At 39.3% G+C, this 20,824-nt stretch overlaps 1 protein-coding gene across 1 annotated transcript in view; it reads left to right on the forward strand.

Moving 5' to 3' along the window:
* Window positions 1-20,824, forward strand: part of LOC116993617 (mannosyl-oligosaccharide 1,2-alpha-mannosidase IA-like) — a 59,749-nt gene that overhangs the window by 29,416 nt on the left and 9,509 nt on the right. The window contains exons 2-3 of the mRNA XM_033054444.1: window positions 8,917-9,013; window positions 19,384-19,499. Coding sequence (XP_032910335.1) covers window positions 8,917-9,013; window positions 19,384-19,499 — 213 coding nt within the window. The remainder of the gene's footprint in view (window positions 1-8,916; window positions 9,014-19,383; window positions 19,500-20,824) is intronic.

Genomic DNA, 20,824 nt, shown 5'->3' on the forward strand with positions numbered 1-20,824 from the left:
CACTCTTGTGTCTTCTACTAAAATGAACAATTCAATAGTTAATGCACTGTGGCCCAGCTCTCAGCAACTAATAGTAAAACATTCTGGTATCTCCTGCTTTTTCAGTAAATTCATAATTTTGGCAGTACATTACTCTTAACTAAGAGAGGTACGCTTGACAAATGAGTAAAATGTGGCTTGTTATCATGGGCTAGTTTCATATGTCATACAATCATTTTCAAATGAATTTTTTTTTTGATGCAGACGTCAAAGCATAAGGGCTTCTGTTCTTTTTAGTTATTTCTTACATGAAATGGTCTCTTTTTTCTTGTGTACTTGTGCATTAAATAAAGTATTCAGTAATAGAATAAGTGTAGAAAATTCTTACCTGCAAATTTCCTGTTCTCTTTAGTTACCTTTTAATTAGAATTCTTGTTACAGAATTAATAGGATAATTGATTCCTTTTAAAATGAGTAACAGAATGAAGCGCTGTGCAGAGTCTGTCCCTGGTTAATAAATGATGCCCAGAACGGCATATGATGAATATTAGTTGGATAGTTTAATACAGTTCTAAGGAGGCTTACAAGCTACTGTGACGAATAGAAAATATAAGAATAGAAGCTTATCTGTAACTTAACACAGGAGGGAATAATACTTAGCATTTCTGTCAGGCTTTTCATTTGAGGAGTTTGAAGTTCTTTGCAATACAAATGATGAACTAATTCTCAGAATAGGCCTTAAGATTTTTATTTTCTCTTCATTTTTTCTATGCAAATGCTGGAATTTTTTTTATTTTAATTTGTCTTTGTGGGTGAGAAATGAATTATTTGTAAGATATTTAAATGCTGAGGAGTAGTAGGATTTTGATTGCATACCTGTTTAATGCAGATCATTAAATACAGAACCAAATAAAGTATTCCATGACATGATATGCCTGTTTAATATTATTGGAAAATCCTATAAATCAGTTTGGCTACCTTAGTTCTGTTGTCATGGTAAGAGGTACAGGTATTTCCCCACTCTGTGTCTGGCAGTGCCTTACAATGTGGGCAGCACTGCTGGATGAACCTGTGAGTTGTTAGGAGTCCTTCATTCCTATGACAGTGCACAAGGAAGCTGTGAGCACCTAAATGTTCCCCAAACCCTTGTCTGCTGCTTAGGGGAAAACAGTGACGGGGAATCCTTGTTACTGGCGCATTAACTAATATTAAAATTTCCTTTGTTGCTTTTCTTGCCCGGGTGGAAGTCCCATCAGGAAGCACTCAGAGGAACTCCTCCAGCCTGCCAGGGCTTCGGAACATCCACCTGCTAAACTAGAAATGGTGACACCTTGGCAATGACTACTACACAAACATTGACATTATGTGGTTTGCTTTTAACTCAGGATGATACCATTAGGAAATGAGGTTATAAACACCAAAAATCTGTCAAACACCTGATTTACAATAATCTTCCTGCTGACAGATTAGAAGTGATTATTTATATGAAGGTTCATGGTGACAAGATTTATTTTACATGTCTTGGAGGAGAAAAACAGATTTTTGTTGCCAATAGAGAAAGGGAGTCTGTCATTTGTATCTTCTTCTGTCAGATTCAAGAGAAAATAAATAAACAGTATCAACTGAGATGAACCTTTACACATTTGACATTATTTCTTCAGCTCTGTTTCTGAAGTAAGAAACAGTACCAGAAAATAAAGAGCTTAAAATAAAATTCAAAGAACTATAATTGCTATTTTTTGTTTGAAAATAAACCTGAGGCACAATTCTACCTACAGAAAACAATTATCTGAATATAAACCAGTTTTTATTAGTTTTCTAGTGAATCTTGGTGTTTGGTTAAAAAGGTAACTTCTAGCTTTTGTTTTATGAAAAGTTACTTATAGTGAATCCTGTCAACAATCCAGCATAACAGTAGACAGAGTAACTGAAAGAGTCTAAAGCAGACATGTATCACTGTTAGTCAGATCTACATGTCTGCTTAGATAAGGTTATGAACTAAGCAGCAAAGAAGTAACCACCATGGAACACCCTACATCTTTACCTAGAATTTCCTGTAGAGCAAGTCTGAACACACCATGAATACTGATAAAAATTACTTGGAAAAAAAAAAAGGTCAAGGTAGTTATTGGTGATCAAAACATTTCCAGGCAGAAAAGACATGGGAACGTCTTAGCATTGCATGCAGAACTGCAAGAAAAGATTGAAATAAAAGGTTTAAAGCACTACCAAAGCAATAATAGTGAATATTGACAAAGGTAACAAAGATCATGCTCAGAAACAAGGGCAAGTGTCAAATTAATTTGCAATGTTGTTGTGCTTACTAATCCTAGAAAAAGTGTTATGTATTGAGATAAAGAGAAAATTCACCTATTACTTCATGTTTTCTAGATGCTTATTATTCAAGAGAAGCTCAATAAACTCAGTTAATAACTTGTATTTCTTTAAAGTGGAGTGTTACACTGAATACAATTGTGAAGCTGATGAAACATAAATGTAATACTTTTGATAGCTAAAGAAAGAAAGGCTGTCTATTTCCAAAAATTGTTCACTGTGTAATCAGTAGATTCAATGACAGCATATTAAATAATGCTTTCATATATACAGCATAGCTTTTGGAAAGTGATAGTGTATCAACTGAGGGAGGATCATACAGTTTTTCACAAAGAAATCCCAATTGGTGGCAATAATTTCAAAGGTAGTATTGCATTTGCTAATAATAAATTCTTATTATTTTTTTCAACTGTGCTGCATTTGTTTGGTACTCAGTGGCTATGAAAACAATTGAGAACAGGTCTTTCAATGGGCTTTGGGCAAGATGACTTAGAGAGACCCTTCCAACTTCAACCCTTCTGTGATTCTGATTCACTGAGTCTTAGCTTGTTGGTTAACAGTAATGGGAACAGAAAGAATATAAGGCTTTCTAAAACTTGAGTTTTTGCTAATGATGATGCAATATTTCATCAGAGCAAAGAAACCAGAAGGTTGTGTTGTGGTCACAAACTTCCTGCACTGTGGTGGGTTCACCAGGGCCAGCAGCCAAGCATCCACACAGCTGTTGGCCCAGATGGGCTGCAGGAGGGAACAGGAAGAATGAAAGCCAGAGAACTGGTGGGTCAAGATAAATGCCATTTATTAGGTGGAAGAAGGAGGGGCCGGGGACAAATGATGCAAAAGCAATCACTCATATCCTCCTACAATCAGACTGATGCCCAGTTGCTGACCAGCAGCCACCTTGGAAAACTACTCTTTTTTCCTCTGCCCCAGTTTTTGTTGCTGAACATGATGTCAACATGGTAGGAAATAACCCTTTGACCAACTGGAGTCAGCTCTCCCAGCTGTCCCCCTCTCAACCTCATAGCCACCTCCTCCATTTTCCCTCTTAGGGGGAGTGGAAAAGGGCCAGGAGCTGTAAAAAGAGAAAGCCTTGCTGTTTTACAAGTGCTGTTCAGCAGCAGCCAAAACACTGTTGTGTTGTCAGCGTTATTTCAGGCACCAATTCAAAATGCCATATGGGCTGCAGTGATGGATCCATCCCAACCAGACCCAGAACAGTCCTCAACCATGCAAGTTGATTTGTGCAGGAGGAAAGTTCAAGTGCAATGCCTGTTGAGATTTCTTACTACTTCTAGGGACTTCCTTACCCTTGCTGATACTGTGAAAAAATGATGCTTTAGTTCTAACAGCAAGGAGAGAAGATGCAGGGAGACTAGTCTGAGTGAACATGTAATTCTGGTAAGGAGTTTAAAAGGTGGGAATAACTTAAATCTGTAGAAAGATCAGTGTAAACTGAGAAAGAAAAGATTGAGCTGAGGTGAGAGTTAATGGATAAACTGCTACATTTTCTTCAGAGCTTTGTTCAAGGGGTAGGTTTAATTTGGGAGGGAGTTGTTTGGGGTTTTTTGTCCCTTCATTTCTTGAACTTTCAGTACCTTAGTCTTCTGCCTTTCTCCTCTGTCTTGGCAAGATTTAAATGGCTCTGTTGAAGGTCAGGGTGATACTATCTCATGCAATTAATCCTTTTTCTCCTTTAATATCCCAGTTCTAAAAGGTACTGTAATTCTTTTCCCAATGTCCTCTTTGGCGTCTCCCCCACTTACTGCTAAAAATAAGCCTTATTAAGTTATTATTTTCACTCCACCTGGTACTGCAATAGTTTCCATCTAAACAACACTATTACTGTGCTGATTCAGCATCGCTGTTGTTTTCTGTCAACATTTCAATAGAACTGTGTTTTGCAAATTTCAAGTGAGTTTTATGTCCTCTCTAGGTGTTGTATTAGAGTGCTTTGAAGGATGACAGTAACTAAAATACCAACAAATAGGAGTGCATTATCATCATCTTTTAGATGGCCAATATTATGGCTGTAGAAAAAGTTTTTCCTTCTGCTTTCACAGAACAAGGAGCTGTCAACCTCTGGTAGAGTTTGAGATTCAATGAACCTCTCTGGGCTCCCCAGTTAAGAAAAACAAGAAGTTACTGGAGAGTGTCTAGCTAAGGGCTATGAAGATGTTGAGGAGACTGGAACATCTCTCTGGTATGAGGAAAGGCTAAGGTCCTGCTGAACCTGAAGAAGAGACTCCTGAGATGGGATTTTATCAATGCATACAAATATCTTAAGGTCAGGGTGGGGTCAGACTTTTCAGTGATGCTTAGCAACAAGATAAGTGTCATTGGGCACAAACTGAAACACAGGAAGTTCCACCTAAATTGTGAGGAAGAAACATCTCTACTGTGAGAGTGTCAGAGCACTGGAACAAGCTGCTGGTTGTGGATTCTCTTTCTCAAGAGATACTCAAAACCTGCCTGGACAAAATCTTGAAATCTTGTGCAATCTGCTATGAGTGAACCTGCTTTAGAATGGGGACTGGAAGTGGTTGATCTCCAGATTATCTCTCCTTTCCAATCCCAACCATTCTGTGATTTTTTTTTTTATTTTTTATTTTTTATTTTTTATTTTTTTTTTAACATACAGTAAAACTAGAAGAACTAAGGGATGCATCTATGCAAATATGCCCATTAACATCCTGGAAGACTAATATGGAATTATTTAAAATAATTTTATCAGTTATACTGCAGAGGAGTTTAAGAGTATCAGGAATCATCTAGTCAAAAGCTGTTGGAGTCAACCTCATTGGGAATTTCTCTTTATAACAGCCATCAGTAATGTTGTGTTGATATTCTGGATGTTCTCAGTAACTGTGGTCTTTAGAAATTTCAAGTGATCGGTACCACTTGTACAAGTAGTCAGAGATGTGATCAAATGACTCTTTTTGAATTATCAAAAAAAAAAAAAATCAGGAGATAATGATTTGGTAATATCCCATGCAAACAAAAAGGTGAAGACTCCAAAGATAGATGGATTTCTCAAAACAAACAAAAAAAAAAAAAAAAAAAAAAACCCTGTTAAAATTAATTCCCATAGTACCAGTGCTGGGAATTTTGCCTAAGCAAAGAATTACCTGTGTGATCTGGTCTATTAAAATTGCTCCCCAATATTTTAGAGCCTTTTCATTCTTACACAGAAAATGAAGCTATTTACAGATAAGAAGTTAATGTAGTGAGAAACTTTATACAGTTTTGCAATTTCCACAGGAGGGAAAGAATGTAGAGTATTTCTGATGTATTGAATCAGAATGAAATTGAAACTTCTTGATAGGTTAGATGCCCAAAGTCGCTTCTGTAGCAGGGTTCTTTGGCTGCCGTATCTGCGGGCTCTTTGCCCAGTAACACAGTAACACTAAGTGCTAGTAACTTTTTTTTTTTAAAGAACCATTCACGGTTGTGACTAGTAGGAATGACTCATTTCTTTGTAACACTAGAGGGCTCGCTGACTGCTTTTGGAGCTGCCTTTTGCTTGCAAGTATGTCCATAAATCCCCAAGTATCTAAGCAAGAATGTCCTAAAGGTACGTTTTCTTAGAAGTAGACTTACCCATTAATTCAGTGGTTTTGTCTAAATCGAGGCTTTCTGGGAGTGTTCTAAAGAATGCTTTGATTAGCCAAACGAGATTAATTCGATCTCCTGCTCAATAAATTCTGGTAAGGCTTTTCCTATTGGAATATTTCCTTAAGTTTAGGCAGAGCAGTGTTTTTTGGTTTATTGTTTGTTTGTTTGCTAGTTTTGTTGGGGTTTTTTTGGGGGTTTTTTTTGTCTGCTTGACTTGTGGAATCCACGCATTGTAATTTCCTAGGAAGCCATTAGATAAATGTACCTGAGTAGTTAGCAGAATGGGAGGAAATTTTTGTAAAAAAAACAACAACCCAACAACCCATCTGATGTTCACTGGCCCACAATAATTAGAAGGTAGCATCTATTGTCTGGGTTATCTTCCTGTCTTACTAGCTAGGGGTTGATGAGCAGTAGGGTAATCAGAGTGGTTTCTGCTACCAAATCACACATACATTTATTATACAATATGATTGAGGTGTCAATGCACGGGGAAAAACTAAAGGCAAGTGATTACATCTAGAACACCTTGTAACATCACACACTTTGTGACTGCTGTGGCTGTACTGATCTGGTCTGGAGCTGTTTCTGCCTTTCCCTCTTGGTAACTCTGATACCCATGACAATCTGACTTGGAGAATTGGACAAGACAAAAATGATCCTCGAAACAACAGTGTCACTTGAAAAAGTTTGTGTTTCCTGAATTGATTTGGTTTGGGAATCGATGACCACTGCATTTCTTATGCAAGAAAAGAAGCATAGATGTGCTAGGAGAAAAAGAGCAGAAAAAGGGAAGGACAATGCTGGTAGTGATTTGAGCAATTATAACATTGTTATAATACTACATCTTTAGGCCCTTTGATTCAGGCCACCTGATTACAAGTTTAGTTTATTTAAAAAAACCCAAAAACTAAAACCCTCTTGTGTGGTGTGCCCTGATGTGATTGTGTGAGAAAATAAGCTTTAACACAGCATAGAATTTAGCCTCCTGAAATCTCTGAGAATTTGTACATTAATATCTAAAGCTGAGCTTGCAGATCTGGGATATGATATCAAGGCAGAGTAAGTCTTTCTTGTATAATAGACAAAATTACCAGAAAATTTCAATTGATAAATTAGAAAATATGCTGTGGACAAATGATTGGTTTCATGTAGTCTTGATACCTGTAGCCAGACTATGGGAAAGCCCCATAGTCAGAAAGCCTGCCAGTTGGCTGCCTATTACCAGTTCTGCTTTGAGACAAAAAAGCCCATCCTGGGAGAACTCCTAAGCCATCCTGCAATGAAGTCAAGCAATGGACACAGCTCCTGCTACCCAGCATATTGCTGCCATCCATGGCCTGGGACCATTGCCACAGGGCCTCTGACTTGCTGCCTTTCAGCTGAGATCTGACACCAGGCTAATCTTTTGGTTGAAAATGCTCACATATTAACTGCCATTGACAATTTTTGTATTTTTAAAGCTGGACCTGTTGTGTAGATTAACATCCGTGAATTTTCCTGCTGGATAGATGTGCATTTTTTTTTCTCCCATTAATAGTGGAGAAATGTTTATTCTCACAAGTATTCTGATATTCTAGAGAATCTCTTGTCATTTATTATAGAATAGCTCAATGCAGATTTTTAATTGACGTAATTTCTCTGAGGTTTGAGCAAAGAAAAGAGGAAGGGAGAAAGTGCAGGATTACTATTATCAGCATGTCCCAAGGCTGCTGCTTTTAAATTTAGTATTGTAACTGTTATTTAACAGAATTATCCTTGACACATGTGGCCTCAAGAAGAGGTCTGAAAGCAAGGACAGAACAGTGTTGTCATCTGACAGCCTGAAGCAGTATCTTTGAAAAGGTTTGAAATTGTCACTTTTTGTCTAGAAGATGACCTCTGGCATTTCCAGCACAACTGTGCCTTGTGAAAGAGGGGAGGAGGGACAACAAGGAGGCAAAATCTTTCTGTTATGTAAAGTCATGCAGCTTGTGGTGGCCTTTAAAGAAGACTCTTCCTGAGCAGGTGTTAGAAGTGGTGGTTGGTAAGGGGAGATGTTGGATCTGCTGGAGTGGCAGTGGTTTGTCACCTGGCCTGCAGAGCTGTGTGCGTTCTGCTCACCACATGTTTGGGGAGTGGCAGGTGGGCTCCTGGACATGCACCTGGACCGCCCTGGAAAAGGACAGTTCAGACCACATATGTCTGGTGATGGTGGTGGAGAGTGTGAGCTATTCTTGAGCCAACCCACTCCCCTGGCTTCTGGTGTGGATGGCCCCTGCTCCTACAACACTGCTGTGCTGGGCTCTGCAAAGGCTGTTTCCCAAAGCAGTATTTGTCTGTGGTGCACCTCTTCTCGTGCAAAATATGATTTGGTGGTAATATGTTTAATTGTAAAGGTTTTAATCTCTTTGTGCAGAATGATGTGAAATCATCTACAAATGCTTTTATAGTCATAAAAGATTGTATTGTAAAAACCTCAAAACATTTTCTAGGTGTTCTGCCTGCCAACTTTGCCATCCTTCTACTGTTACTAGCTGTGCTGAGTTTGAACCAGCTAGTTTTATGCAAGCAGGTCTCTGCCAGAACCTGAAAACTACTGTAAGCTTTATTTTCACCTTAAAGAAGCTAAAGGTATTAGGGGGAAAACCTTCTTTAAAAATGTTATTTCCCTCTGTTTCTGAGGTGTATGCTGAAGGGAAATAAAATCTCAATCAAACTGATATATGACACAGTGAATTCCCTTCCTAAAAATTAATTTTTTTTGAGTGTGTCTTGAGCATGAGTTTGCATGCAACAGAGGTAGAGAAAACAGTCATGTAATTCTTACAGCAGCCATCCCACTGCCACCTGAAAAACAGTGCCACTTTATTGAATATTTCATAGACCTAGTGCATACAACAGGAACTTGGTTAAGAATTGAGTTAATGTTGAGGATATTCTCAAGTTGGTGTTTGCTGTGGCTTCTTGCTAAATCAACATTATAATCCTGCTTTCGTTTCCCTACAGATGATGAAGCATGCCTGGGATAATTATAAGCGTTACGCATGGGGATTAAATGAACTGAAACCCATATCTAAGCAAGGACATTCAAGCAATTTGTTTGGTGAGTAGAGTGTATTTTTGTGCTTAGTGACGTTAGCATAAAACAGTAAATCAGCTGAAAAGCTTATAAGTGATAAACATGTTTTCTTTCTTCTCCCTGTCATGCAACATGATGTTTCTTGCTTCTGTTATGTATAAGAAGTAACAGTAAATGAAGGTGCTTTCTGTGACTTTTGTAGATTAGTGTCTGAATGAGAATAAATGGAGCATGGCATTGCTGCATGATAAAAATATAGTTTTGCTCCAATAAATACTGTCCTGTCTTAAACATTTACTATGGAAATCATTGATGCCACATTCAATAAGCAGGGAACTAATGGAGACAGGGTGGAAGACAAGGAATAAACAATACTCTTTACAGTCACAAAGGTAGTTGAAGCTGTGTGTGCAGCTCTTCGGAATCTATTTCCATTTCTTATAAAAATTTGTTGATTTGTATCAGGTTCTCTTATCAGGCTTTCTTTTTCATTAATACAGCTGCTGTTTGTTCCTCTAAATACTGCACAGGAGGTGTTAAATAAAGTCCAAGTTGTTATCTGTGTAGAACAAATATGGGACCGAAAAGTTCTAGTATGAGAGGTGCACTGTAGAAATCCAGTGTAATGAGGCAAGACTTCCTGGGTGTCCAAGTAGGACTTGTGGCTGGGTAAATAGTAGCTGAAGAGAAACAGCACTCTTAGGATGCATAAGAAAACAGTCCTATGAACTGTCATTATCTTCAGTTTTGCAGAAAAATGAGGAATTAAACTGTTTGACACCAATTTTTCTATTTAAATAGCTTGTTTTCAAAAAAATAGCTCGTTTTGCAAACAGAAAACTGAAAAAATTACTAATTTCTATAGCTGAGACAAAATCAATGCCTTATTTTGATTTTAACAGGAACTTACTATGTTGAATGTTTGCAAAAGATAACTTGAAATGGAAACATTTCCTAAAACAGCCTAAATAGAACACTTATCAAATCCCCAACTATATTTGGAGGTTGCTTAGAGACAGCAGCTGTAATTACAAAAGTAAGCTGGAAAATACAACATATACATTTTGATCCTGCTGCACTGCTTGGCTGCCCCAAGGTAACATCAAAAATGTTAATAAGTAATTATTATCTAGTTAGTTATTGGACTTCTTTTTGAGTTCTTGAAAGCAGAGTAGTTTGAGTTAACTTCAAGGTTGAATTGACGTGTTTCTATTTCCTTTTCTTCTCTAAAAATCAAAATTATTAATTGTCTTTAGGAGAATGATAGTTGTGGAATTTAATGTATTTGAGGAACTATTTAATGGAATTCTTTTCTTGCAGTACAGCAAAATGGCATGAATCTCAAAAATTAAAACACTTAATGTAGTTTCATTTGAAATCAGATGTGGTATAAAAATTTCCATGGTTTAAGTTAATAAAAATATTGCATGGTTTCACAATGCAGAACAAGCTGTAGATGTATTGACTTATGAAAATCTTAAGAAGGAGTTCTGTGGATGTTGCAAAAGTTTAAGTAACTTCAGGCACAATTCCCTGTGAAACAGGTCAAATGTTGAATTGGAAAATAATACTGTATTTAAAGGAGTAAGAGCCAGAGTCAGTCTAAATGCAGATCAGTTTCTCATCATGGTCATCTGGTATAAAGTCTTACTGCTGAGGAGTTTTCCTTAGAAACATCTTCAATCTTATTGATCTTAGTGCAAATCAAAATAAACATTAAGTCTCTTTCTGCTGAATTGCTTTACAGAATACCAAAGAGCAGCATATCTGTAAGCAGGCCTACCTCATAAGTTACCCTTGCCCAAATCCATAATTACCTTTTGTTCTTTACAAACAAAATCTTGTTTCTGTAAGTGTCCTCAGATGATTAGATCTGATTTGTACCTTCATGTTTGAATTCAACCAATATTTTATGCTTTTTCATAAAACAATAACAGGGTGACCTGTTTGTGTGTTTGGTTTCTTTCCTTCATGAAAGGATGGAAAAGTTTCCTTATCTTCCTTGTTTCTTATTAAAAAAAAAAAAAGTAAAAATTGCAAATGATTGACTGATTCAAGGCAATTCTGAATTGTATTAGTGGAGCATAGCTCTGTGTCCTGAGAATTTCCTCCCAACCTTCAGAAATCAAGTAAGACCTACAGTTCATTGTAATCCATAATTATGTCCTGTTTGCCCAAGACTCTATTTTCTTCTTGCTGCCTGGTCTCAATTGTTTTAAAAATACAAGTTTCAAATTGGCTTAGTATGTGGATGTTCTGGGGTACAGACTTTTATTATCTCACTGTGAAGAGCAGCAGAGTCCAGTGCAGTGTGGTGCTTTATGTTGTATGAGTTACAGTACAGCTCTCCTGACACAGAAGAGGACACATTGATTTCAAATTATGCTTCTGAGCTTATTTTTGAAAGTATAAATACATGGCTCCTTTCTATCTCCATTGTGCAGGTAGATTATAATGACTGTTGTGACTTGAAGGCAAGTCATAGCTGTCATGCTATGTTTGTCAGAAGGACAAAAGTAAGATGGCTTTTGAGAGGTATAATTACGCATAGATGTGGCTTAGGAAATATCATCATGAAATTCAGACACTATACCTAGGCTAGGAGAAGAGGAAAATGGCCAGTGGGGTATTGATGAGAGAAAGGGTAGGGACAACGGGTGGTTCTAATTTTGGGGGAAGGAAAAGAACCTTGCTTTAGCACCTTGTACAAATTACTAGTAGTAGAGCTATTCTGTAGCTGAGGACTTCTGAGCTTGGAAATTTTTTTTTTGTCCTAAGCTCAGACCATGAAAACAAATTGTGACATTGAGGAACTGCCTTGATAGTGCTGATATTCTGCAGGCAGTGTGTGTGGGTGTGTGTAATAAGTAGAGAAAGTCTTTAGACTTTCAGACTGTAGATATTTTCATGTTATGAGCAGAAGTTACTTCCTCTCTCTTTTGCACACCAAGAATAACATACCTTTAGAGAAACCCTGAAACATATGTGAACTGAAACATTTCTTCTTGAAGCCAGTGCCACATACATGCCTCTGACCATGGGCAAAGTCTTTTCAGCACATCCATGCAATGTTTTTATTTCCTTTGTATTTGTCATGTAGTAGCAACTATTTGAAAAGACAGAAATATTCTTATTGGTTTAATTCCATGAGGTGTACCACTGTTTCTAGATTAATCAAATAAATTTGAGTAGCTCAGCATCTGTTTGCACCACATCTGTCCATTAGCAAAGCAGGGCATATCTCCTGGTATGACTTCCTCTATGAGTACCAATTCTTCTCTGACTATTCCTGGTAGAAAGTAGGCCCTTTAACCTTTATGTTTCAGGTTAATGTTAACAATGTTACCTTAAGCAGAGATTTATTAATCTACCTATTGCGAAAGTGGCAAAATCACAATTATACCTTTTTTTCATAGCACTCCAGCAACCCCTCAAACTAGGAGCTATTCCTCTCTAAGCCTTCTGAACTAGTTTTAAAACTAATGAAAGTTACTGCACTAGCAGAGAACTTTCTTAGAAGTGTTTTCTGCACTTAAGTGACTGTAACTAAAGGGCTTTTTTAATTATCTGAAGCTGTGCTTCATGTGCAGTATTGCCATTTAGATATTGTAACTTGTGTGCATAGTATAATTAATCTCTGCAAGTGGAAAAGGACCTTTTCTGGAGGCAAAAAGGGAGGGATTTAATAAATACTCGCAATTGGCAAACCTCAAAGTATTATAATTTAGTAAGATCCTGCTCTTCCCCCTTTGAACTTTTTTTTGTCATTTCTTTCATGGAGTGTTGAGGTGTGTTAATATTTTTAATGCTTACCAAAATTTATATCCAAAACCGTCTTGGTAGTGTGTAGCAACATGTCTTTTCAAATGCTATGTTTATTAATATAGCCTAGGCAATTAATTGTGCATGTGTTTAAACAGTATATTAATTTAAATTAAAAGGATTCAAAATCTTGAAATTTTGTGTTTTGGTATGTGGTTTTAATTTTGGAAGCAAGCCTGACATCTATCTTAACTAAATTAACTTATGTAAAGAATAGCATTAGCAGATATGTGGATGAATTACTCAACACAGCATTTTTGAGAGGAGATCATGTTGCATGACAAAGACAATTTCAGATTTCCAAAAAACATTTTTCAGGCTTATTACTGGCCTCTCACAAGAATCCATTGCTGCTGAGGCCACACTCTCAGATTGCTCATCCCAACACTGAAAAATCAAATGACCAGAGTGAAATTTGACAGTGCAAATAAGTTACTTGGGGTGTCTTTGACAATGGCAAGCTGCAAACAGTTCCACAAACCCAGAAGGATTTTCCAGCAGGTGATAATTGCATTTAGAAATAGAAAATGTTCCTAATTTAAACTGGCACTTAGTGAAACAGGAGATATAATTCAGAGTTGATACACAGAATGGGCAGACTTGAGCTCATAGCAAGTAGTAAAGCTTGACAACTTTCCAGAACAATATGTGGAGGCCCATAAAAAGTGGCACAGTGGCATAGATGCAATGAACAAGGATTTATTGTTCCTTGTGGGGAGTGATATCCTCTGTAAGGAAGGGTGGAGATAGCAAATTACTAGGCAGCCTGTTCCAACAAAAGAAGGTGGTTCATAACAAAACATGTAGTTGAGCTGCATGGTGCCAGAAGCGTGGTGGATGCCAAAGGCTTCTGCAGGAAGCACAGAGATAAGCAATGAAAAAAAAATTATTTGAGCTTTATCAAATTCAAAGAGCAGAACTGACTCTAAAATGCACAGATGTATAAAATACTGAAGATTTAGAAGAGCATTTAGAAATATCACTGTATTGTTTCATGTTACACATACAAAAAGCTAGATTTGTTAAAAATTGAATGAATTTTTCTTTCTCCACTCTTACCAGGTGCTAATAGTCGCTGAAATTAAAAGTGTTAATACTGCTGAGGGTTTGTCAGTACTTGAGTCAAGAGTTTCATGTTTTGGCATAGCACACTTTAATAATTAATCACTCTTGACACATTAAATTGCTAATGATATTGCATAGGAACCTTTTCAGTGAACTTTAAATAAAGGAAAACACTGTTCTAAGATATGAGTCAGCTTTTGAAGCAATGCTCCAAGAAACCTACAGCTCAAATCAAAATGTTACTTTAGTCACACCTATATGTATTATTGAATGCCAAGCTCAGTGTGCAAGGGATGGGAGGAAATTGTAAACTATGAAGTGAACTAACATGCATTGATTCTGAAGTATTCTATTTCGAACTCTTCTGGCCGTATCTAAAAGCCTGGGCTGGACAAGTGAAAACTTATTTTGGCACATGCTCCAAAGGATTTGACCATAAGCCAGCTGTGGTTCTTAAACCATATGGCCATATAAGCTCAGTCACAGAGCTGTGCTAATAAGGTTGTCATTCACATCCAGAGCAGTTCTCCCTGCAGTGGCATTCTGGAAACTCGTACGAAGTTATTCATCCTCTGATCACTCTTATTCTGCTCTTGCTGCCCAATCCTGAGATGCTACTCCATTCTCTAATGAAATATCTTAATTTTTTTTATTTGCATGCACATACACTGACACTGTTAGATATTAAAAAGCATGCAGTTTAAATGGGCTGACTGTGCATTACCCAGACGAGATATAGGCTACCTATGTTTTACATCATACTATTCTGAAATGCTGGATAGTAAGCCATTGTGGTTAATAGTCCACAAATCGTGTTAGCAATATGTTCTTTTTTGTTTTCTTACAGATCATTGCTTAAGATTTTAAGTGTTCTGTAGATGTTCTGAAGTGTTCTTAAGATGTTAAGGAAGTTCTGTAGATGTTTTTTGATAGTCTACTGGAAATTCCACGTTGACTGATTTCTTATGCATTCAAAAAGAATGCAAATATTTTATGCATTCTCTATTGCTCCCTTGGAGTAAATTGTGCTGTTAGTAAAGAGGAGAGATAAAAGTAAAGAGTTAGAAGTTAAATGGAGCATATATGAATGCTTCATCTGGAGGTTTTGGTAGAGACTCATAATTCTTCATTTTAGTAGGTTTGTACATCTGGTTATCTCTTTTATAAAAAAATTACTCCCTCTGAGTTTATGTTTTATGAGTTTCAAGTTCATTTTCTCTACCTCAAGTATATATTTTTTTTTTCTTTAAATTATCTGCAAAATATATCTATATTTACCTGAGGTCTATGAATTTTATCCAAGTATTGTGATATCTTCCTCCTACCTAGGGCAACTGTGAAACTCTACCATGGTGGCTGCAACTTTGCTGGCACTCTGTAACAGGGTGCTCACTGTTAGTCAAATTTGTAGCAGTACTGTAGGTGCATAGGAAAACAGTCATCTTGTCCAAATAGTCTGTGTCATGAGTGTGTACTGTAATTGCCTAGCAATAATCTTTGCTTCTTGTAGACCATGACTGCTGTGTAATTCCTTGGGAATGTTGTGTAGGAACAAACAACAGTGATAGCTATTTAATAATTTATGTGCTGTGCTTGAGAAGCATAGCTTATATAGGCTTGTGAAATATTTGGTCTTATCCCATAATAAGAAATGTTCATTTAATTTCTTTGCACTCCTTCCCCTACCCCCACCACTGGTTTGTCTGACTGGTTAATAATGAACTGTTCAGCATCACAATTTCCATACTGTTCTCAAGTTTAAGTTATCCTCTTGGTTCACTTAGCATAAACTGCAGTTGTTCACAAGTCATAATTCTGGCCTCTAAACTGACTCTTTCTCCTTTCTTTTATCAAGAACTCAGAAGTACAGCTGTTTGAGACAAACTTGACTAATTGTCACATTAATTGTTTTGTTCCATATTCTGGAGACTTCAGAATAATAGCAGAAGTTATTTCAAATAAAATAAGATCTGCTTTAGATTCTGGCATTTTTTCTGTTTGTGCTTTAAGCAGGCCACATAGGCCAGATTCAGGAAAAAAAATCAAAATAAGTAGGTGACTCCAAGGGCAATTTCTCATTAAGTTTTCTCCTTATTTTCTCCTCTTTTTCTTCTGACTTAGTAGTGGGTTGCAGCTCAAGTACTAATCCTTAAAATTGAAAGCTCCACTGTTTAGTGGTGGTGTTAGTTGTATTACAAGAGGATTATCACAAAGAATGTCTTTACATGGTGAGCCTATCACAATCCACTGAAGCAAATCAGGTTATAGATGATTTTTCTGTAAGTAGAGCTCAGTTGTAAAGGTTCACTAGGAACTGCTTTTGTTGTATGGAGTTACCAGGCACCTCCAGAGCTTTTACAGTGGTGTTCTTGAGCAGATGTCCTCCAGCAGTTTTCCACTCTCACTTTCTCATAAGCTCAGGGAAAATATGAGTTGCTTAGCCAAGTTTAAAGGAATACTTTTGCTTTAATATTGGAGAAGGGCAGCCAAGTTCCAAATAAGCTCTTGGAGGATATTGTATTGTTCTTACCAAAGTATGCTGCAGTTTTATTAGTGGAATATCTGGGGGAAAATGTAGAGATTACTTCTTTCAGAGTAGAAAAGTTACATTCCAAAAATGGGTGGTACAAGCAGCTGCTAAAATAGAGAAAGTATCTGATTCTGTTAAATATGCCAAGTGAGTGACTGTTGTAATAACCTTAAATATTATTTTGTTTAAGATGGCAGAAATGGAAAATTATTTTCTACCTGGAAACTTAATTTAAGAAAGTGATGTCAATCCTGCAACACAGAGCTCTCCAATCACCACTCTGTTTCATGTGGAAGCAGAAACCCATGATACCAGTGAACACAAGAATTGACTGATACAGGAGCTTTCTTTCTTAAATATGAAAAATTGAATTCTGGTATTTGCTAAGTTTACAAAATTAAGTTTACTTTTTCATCAGGTATTTCAGAGACAAGATGATAATCAAGTACCTTAATTAGTTGTAGCTACTATCTTGTTATTCCCCTGGTACAATCAATTCCGGAATGAGTAGTCAGCTATTCACCTGACTCATTAGCCCTGCTGCGGGAGACAGGGATTGGATCTAATGACTTTCTCTGTTGATTGCAGGCTAAATTATTTTGTAATTTTAAATGTTTACTTCTGTATCAATCAGAGTCTTCTCTAATATACAACAGCAGTTTTCCATTCATTATGAAAACTGTGGAAGCCAAGTTAGGAAATATGAATTTTAGTAGAGTGGTCAAAATTGAATTTTTGACATTTTGCCATAAATAGAAATTAAAACTCCTCCTAGACAAAAATGATGTTTTGAAAAGGTCAAGGTAAATTTGAAGTAAGCCTGGGAAAGTATTTTGAGTGACTGTGTTTTCTTGAACCCCACCATCCGCATTAACCTTTCAGTACAGGATGATGAACATTTAATCCATTCTAAAGCCAACATACTGATGATACTTCTTCTTGCAGTGTTAAGTCAAGGCTAGCTCTTACCCATATCTATAACAGAGGTAGAAGGATTTTTGCAGACCATCAGAACTGGCTCTGAAAACCAGTGCCTCCTGAGCTGACAAATTCATGTGTGCAAATTTGCCTTTGCCTTCCGCTGTGCTGTCTTGGGCAGGTTACACGGTGGTGCACAATATCAGAAAAATTGTTTTCCACAGACTGTACTTCTTAAATGGCTTTTCTAGCCGAAATGGGATCAGTTCTCATCAGCTTCTGAGAGTTTTATGTATATTATAATACATATGTATATAATATACAGTAATTTCACGAATACAAGCCGCACCAATTTGACTAAGATTTTGCTCCTAAACCGGAAATGCGGCTAATAATCAGGAGCGGCTAATACAACCTCAGAAGTGCCAGCCAGAGTGCTGAGCCGAGCAGCTGCAAAGTCGGCATTTTGCGATTGTTACAAATCGCTACTCTGTTGCACCGCGGGTGGAGCCTGGCTCCCTGTAGGCAGCACGGGGGGCGGGGAGAGAGGCGGGAGAGCTCTCTTTCCTCCTCTGCCACAGCCCAGGGGAGAGACGGTGGGGGCCCGGCGCCGCCATTGCCGCAGCCCGGGGAGGAGAGGGGGGACCCGGGCCGCCCCTACCGCGGCCCGGGGAGGTGGGGGGAAGCCCGCACCACCATTGCTGCGGCCCGGGGAGGGGGGGGGAAAGCCGGCGCCGCCATTGCTGCGGCCCGGGGGGGGGGGGGGAAGCCGGCACCGCCATTGCTGCGGCCCGGGGAGGGGGGGGGGAAGCCGGCGCCGCCCCTACCGCGGCCCGGGGAGGGGGGGGGGAAGCCGGCGCCGCCCCTACCGCGGCCCAGGGAGGGGGGGGGAAGCGCCCGCCGCCATTGCTGTGGCTCGGGGAGCCGACAGGAGCCCCGCGCAAGCCATTGCTGCGGCCCGGGGAGCCGACGGGAGCCCCGCGCAGCCATTGCTGCGGCTCGGGGAGCCGACAGGAGCCCCGCGCAAGCCATTGCTGCGGCCCGGGGAGCCGACGGGAGCCCCGCGCAGCCATTGCTGCGGCTCGGGGAGCCGACAGGAGCCCCGCGCAAGCCATTGCTGCGGCCCGGGGAGCCGACGGGAGCCCCGCGCAGCCATTGCCGCGGCTCGGGGAGCCGACGGGGTGCTTTGTCCCAGCCCGCCGCCGCCCCGGCAGGAGCGGGGAAACTCCGTCCCTGCCCGCCGCCGGCGCCACGGGCGCGGGAAAGCTCCCTCCCCGCCCGCCGCCGCTGCCGTAGGAGCAGGGGAAGCTCCGTCCCTGCCTGCCACCGCGGGGCAGTGCCGACCCGGGGTGACCGAGCCCAGTGGCAGCGCCGGCCGGCCCCGAGCTGCAGCACCGTGCTGGACCACCTGGCCCCGTCAGCGGCCCCTAGCGGGCCGAGCCTGCACAGCCTTAGCTCAGCCAGTAAACCCCGCCCTGCCGCGGTTCTGTTACTAATTGCACGCGGGTCCTTGCTGCGAACGACAAAGCGGCTTATATTCGTGTGCGGCTTATCTATGGACAAAAACCAAAATATTTGCCAACACCCAGAGATGCGGCTTATACTCAGTGCGGCTTGTATTCGTGAATTTACTGTATATGTATATAATACATATGTATATTATGAGTATAAAACCAAAAAAACCCCGATTGTTTCATTCCAAACTGGAAGAAAGAGGAATTTCTGAATTACTGAGATGCACTGGGTTTATATAATTTTATGGTGAACTGTTCTGTCAATGGTTTAAGATACAAAATTATGGCTGGAAGTACAGTGCATTGGAACAGCTCTTCAAAAGTTCATTAGTGGAAGAAATACTTAAATATTATGATGTTGTGTTGCGGCATGGGAATCAAAGTAAGGGCTGTGAATTAGTAGTTACCACTTGAATGCTTAGGCACCAATTTTTAATTAGATTAATTGAAACTGAATTTTGAAATTAGAATTAATTTAAATTAATTAGATCTAACTGAAAAGTCTTCTGTTGGAAAGTAAATCACTGGCTCTTCATGTGTTTCAGGTAACATACAAGGAGCAACAATCGTGGATGCCCTTGATACACTATACATCATGGAAATGAAAGAAGAGTTCAAGGAAGCCACGGAGTGGGTTGAAAAAAACTTGGATTTCAATGTGGTAAGGAGTGTTGCTGATTAACATTTAATGTTCTATTTAGTCTCCAGGGGCCAACTGAGGACTGGGTTCTAGTATTACAAGCATGATGCAAGACTAAAGAACTTAGTTCATTGATAGATAGAACAAAGCAGGAAGCTGGAAGATAGGAAATTTACTGCTCTGCTTATATGGTCTTTTACAATCAGAGAGCTTTAGGTAGAAGGAAAAAGGAAATAGAGTATTTGCCATTATAAAGTAAAAAACAGCCTTTTCAGGTTTTTTGGATAGGAGAATTGGGACCCTTCAAGTATTAATTTTTTCATTTTGTAAACCTTTTACATTTTCCCATTATGAAATCTTCCACAGATTTTACTTGTGTTTAGTTAAATATACAGCAATTTCACGACTATAAGGCGCACCCTTTTGACTAAAATTTTGGCCCAAACCCGGAAGTGCGCCTTATAGTCCGGTGCGCCTTATATATGGGCAAAAGTTCAGAAATTTGCCAATCCAGAAGTGTGAGCTGCAAGCCATGGAGGGAGCTGGCAGGGCCGTGGCAGCCGGGTGAAGGCGGGGACGCGGGGCCGCGGTGCCATGGCTGCTGGGTGAAGGTGGGGCCGTGGTACCGTGGCAGCTGGGTGGAGGTGGGCCCGGGTCCCCGTGGCTGCCGAGTACAGGCAGGGCCTCGGCCAGCAACCGCATGGGGGGAGCTGGGGGCGGATCCTCGCTGCAAAAAAAAAATACGCCTTATAGTCCGGTGTGCCTTATATAATGTACAAAGTTGCGAAATTTGCCAACTCCCGGGGATGCGCCTTATAGTCCGGTGCACCTTATTGTCGTGAAATTACTGTACATGCCGTACATACATAATACTTAGGTTCCTTTGTCTACTCAAGTAAAGTTGAATATCATGAGTTAGGCTGAACTATTGGCACAATTGAACAACAGCTTTAGTGTCACGAAGCATCAGGTCTTCACAGCTGCATGTACAAATCACCCTATTAAGTGACAAATATGCAGCTGAGGGCAAAACTCATTATTGAAGCTTTTATCGAGCAAGCAGGAACCTCTTCAATTAAATTGAGAAGTATTTGGTATTTTTCCTTTTTTTTTTTTTTGGGCCAGAGAATTTCTTGTTGGGTACAGCGAGCTGGTGAAGCACCTCTGATCAGTGTAGTAAAGTAAACACAGTACACAGAGTACTTAAAAGCTCTTGTAGTTGACATGCTTAATGTTAGAAACACTTTTTGAAAACAAAGTACTCTTTCTAATAAGTTATGCAAAAGTCAGGTTTAATTAGGTTCTCTTCCATGCTTGAGAATTAATTATCCTTTTAAGGAGTTAAT

This window comes from Catharus ustulatus, chromosome 3 (assembly GCF_009819885.2).
Source record: "Catharus ustulatus isolate bCatUst1 chromosome 3, bCatUst1.pri.v2, whole genome shotgun sequence".
Taxonomy (NCBI): Eukaryota; Metazoa; Chordata; class Aves; order Passeriformes; family Turdidae; genus Catharus; species Catharus ustulatus.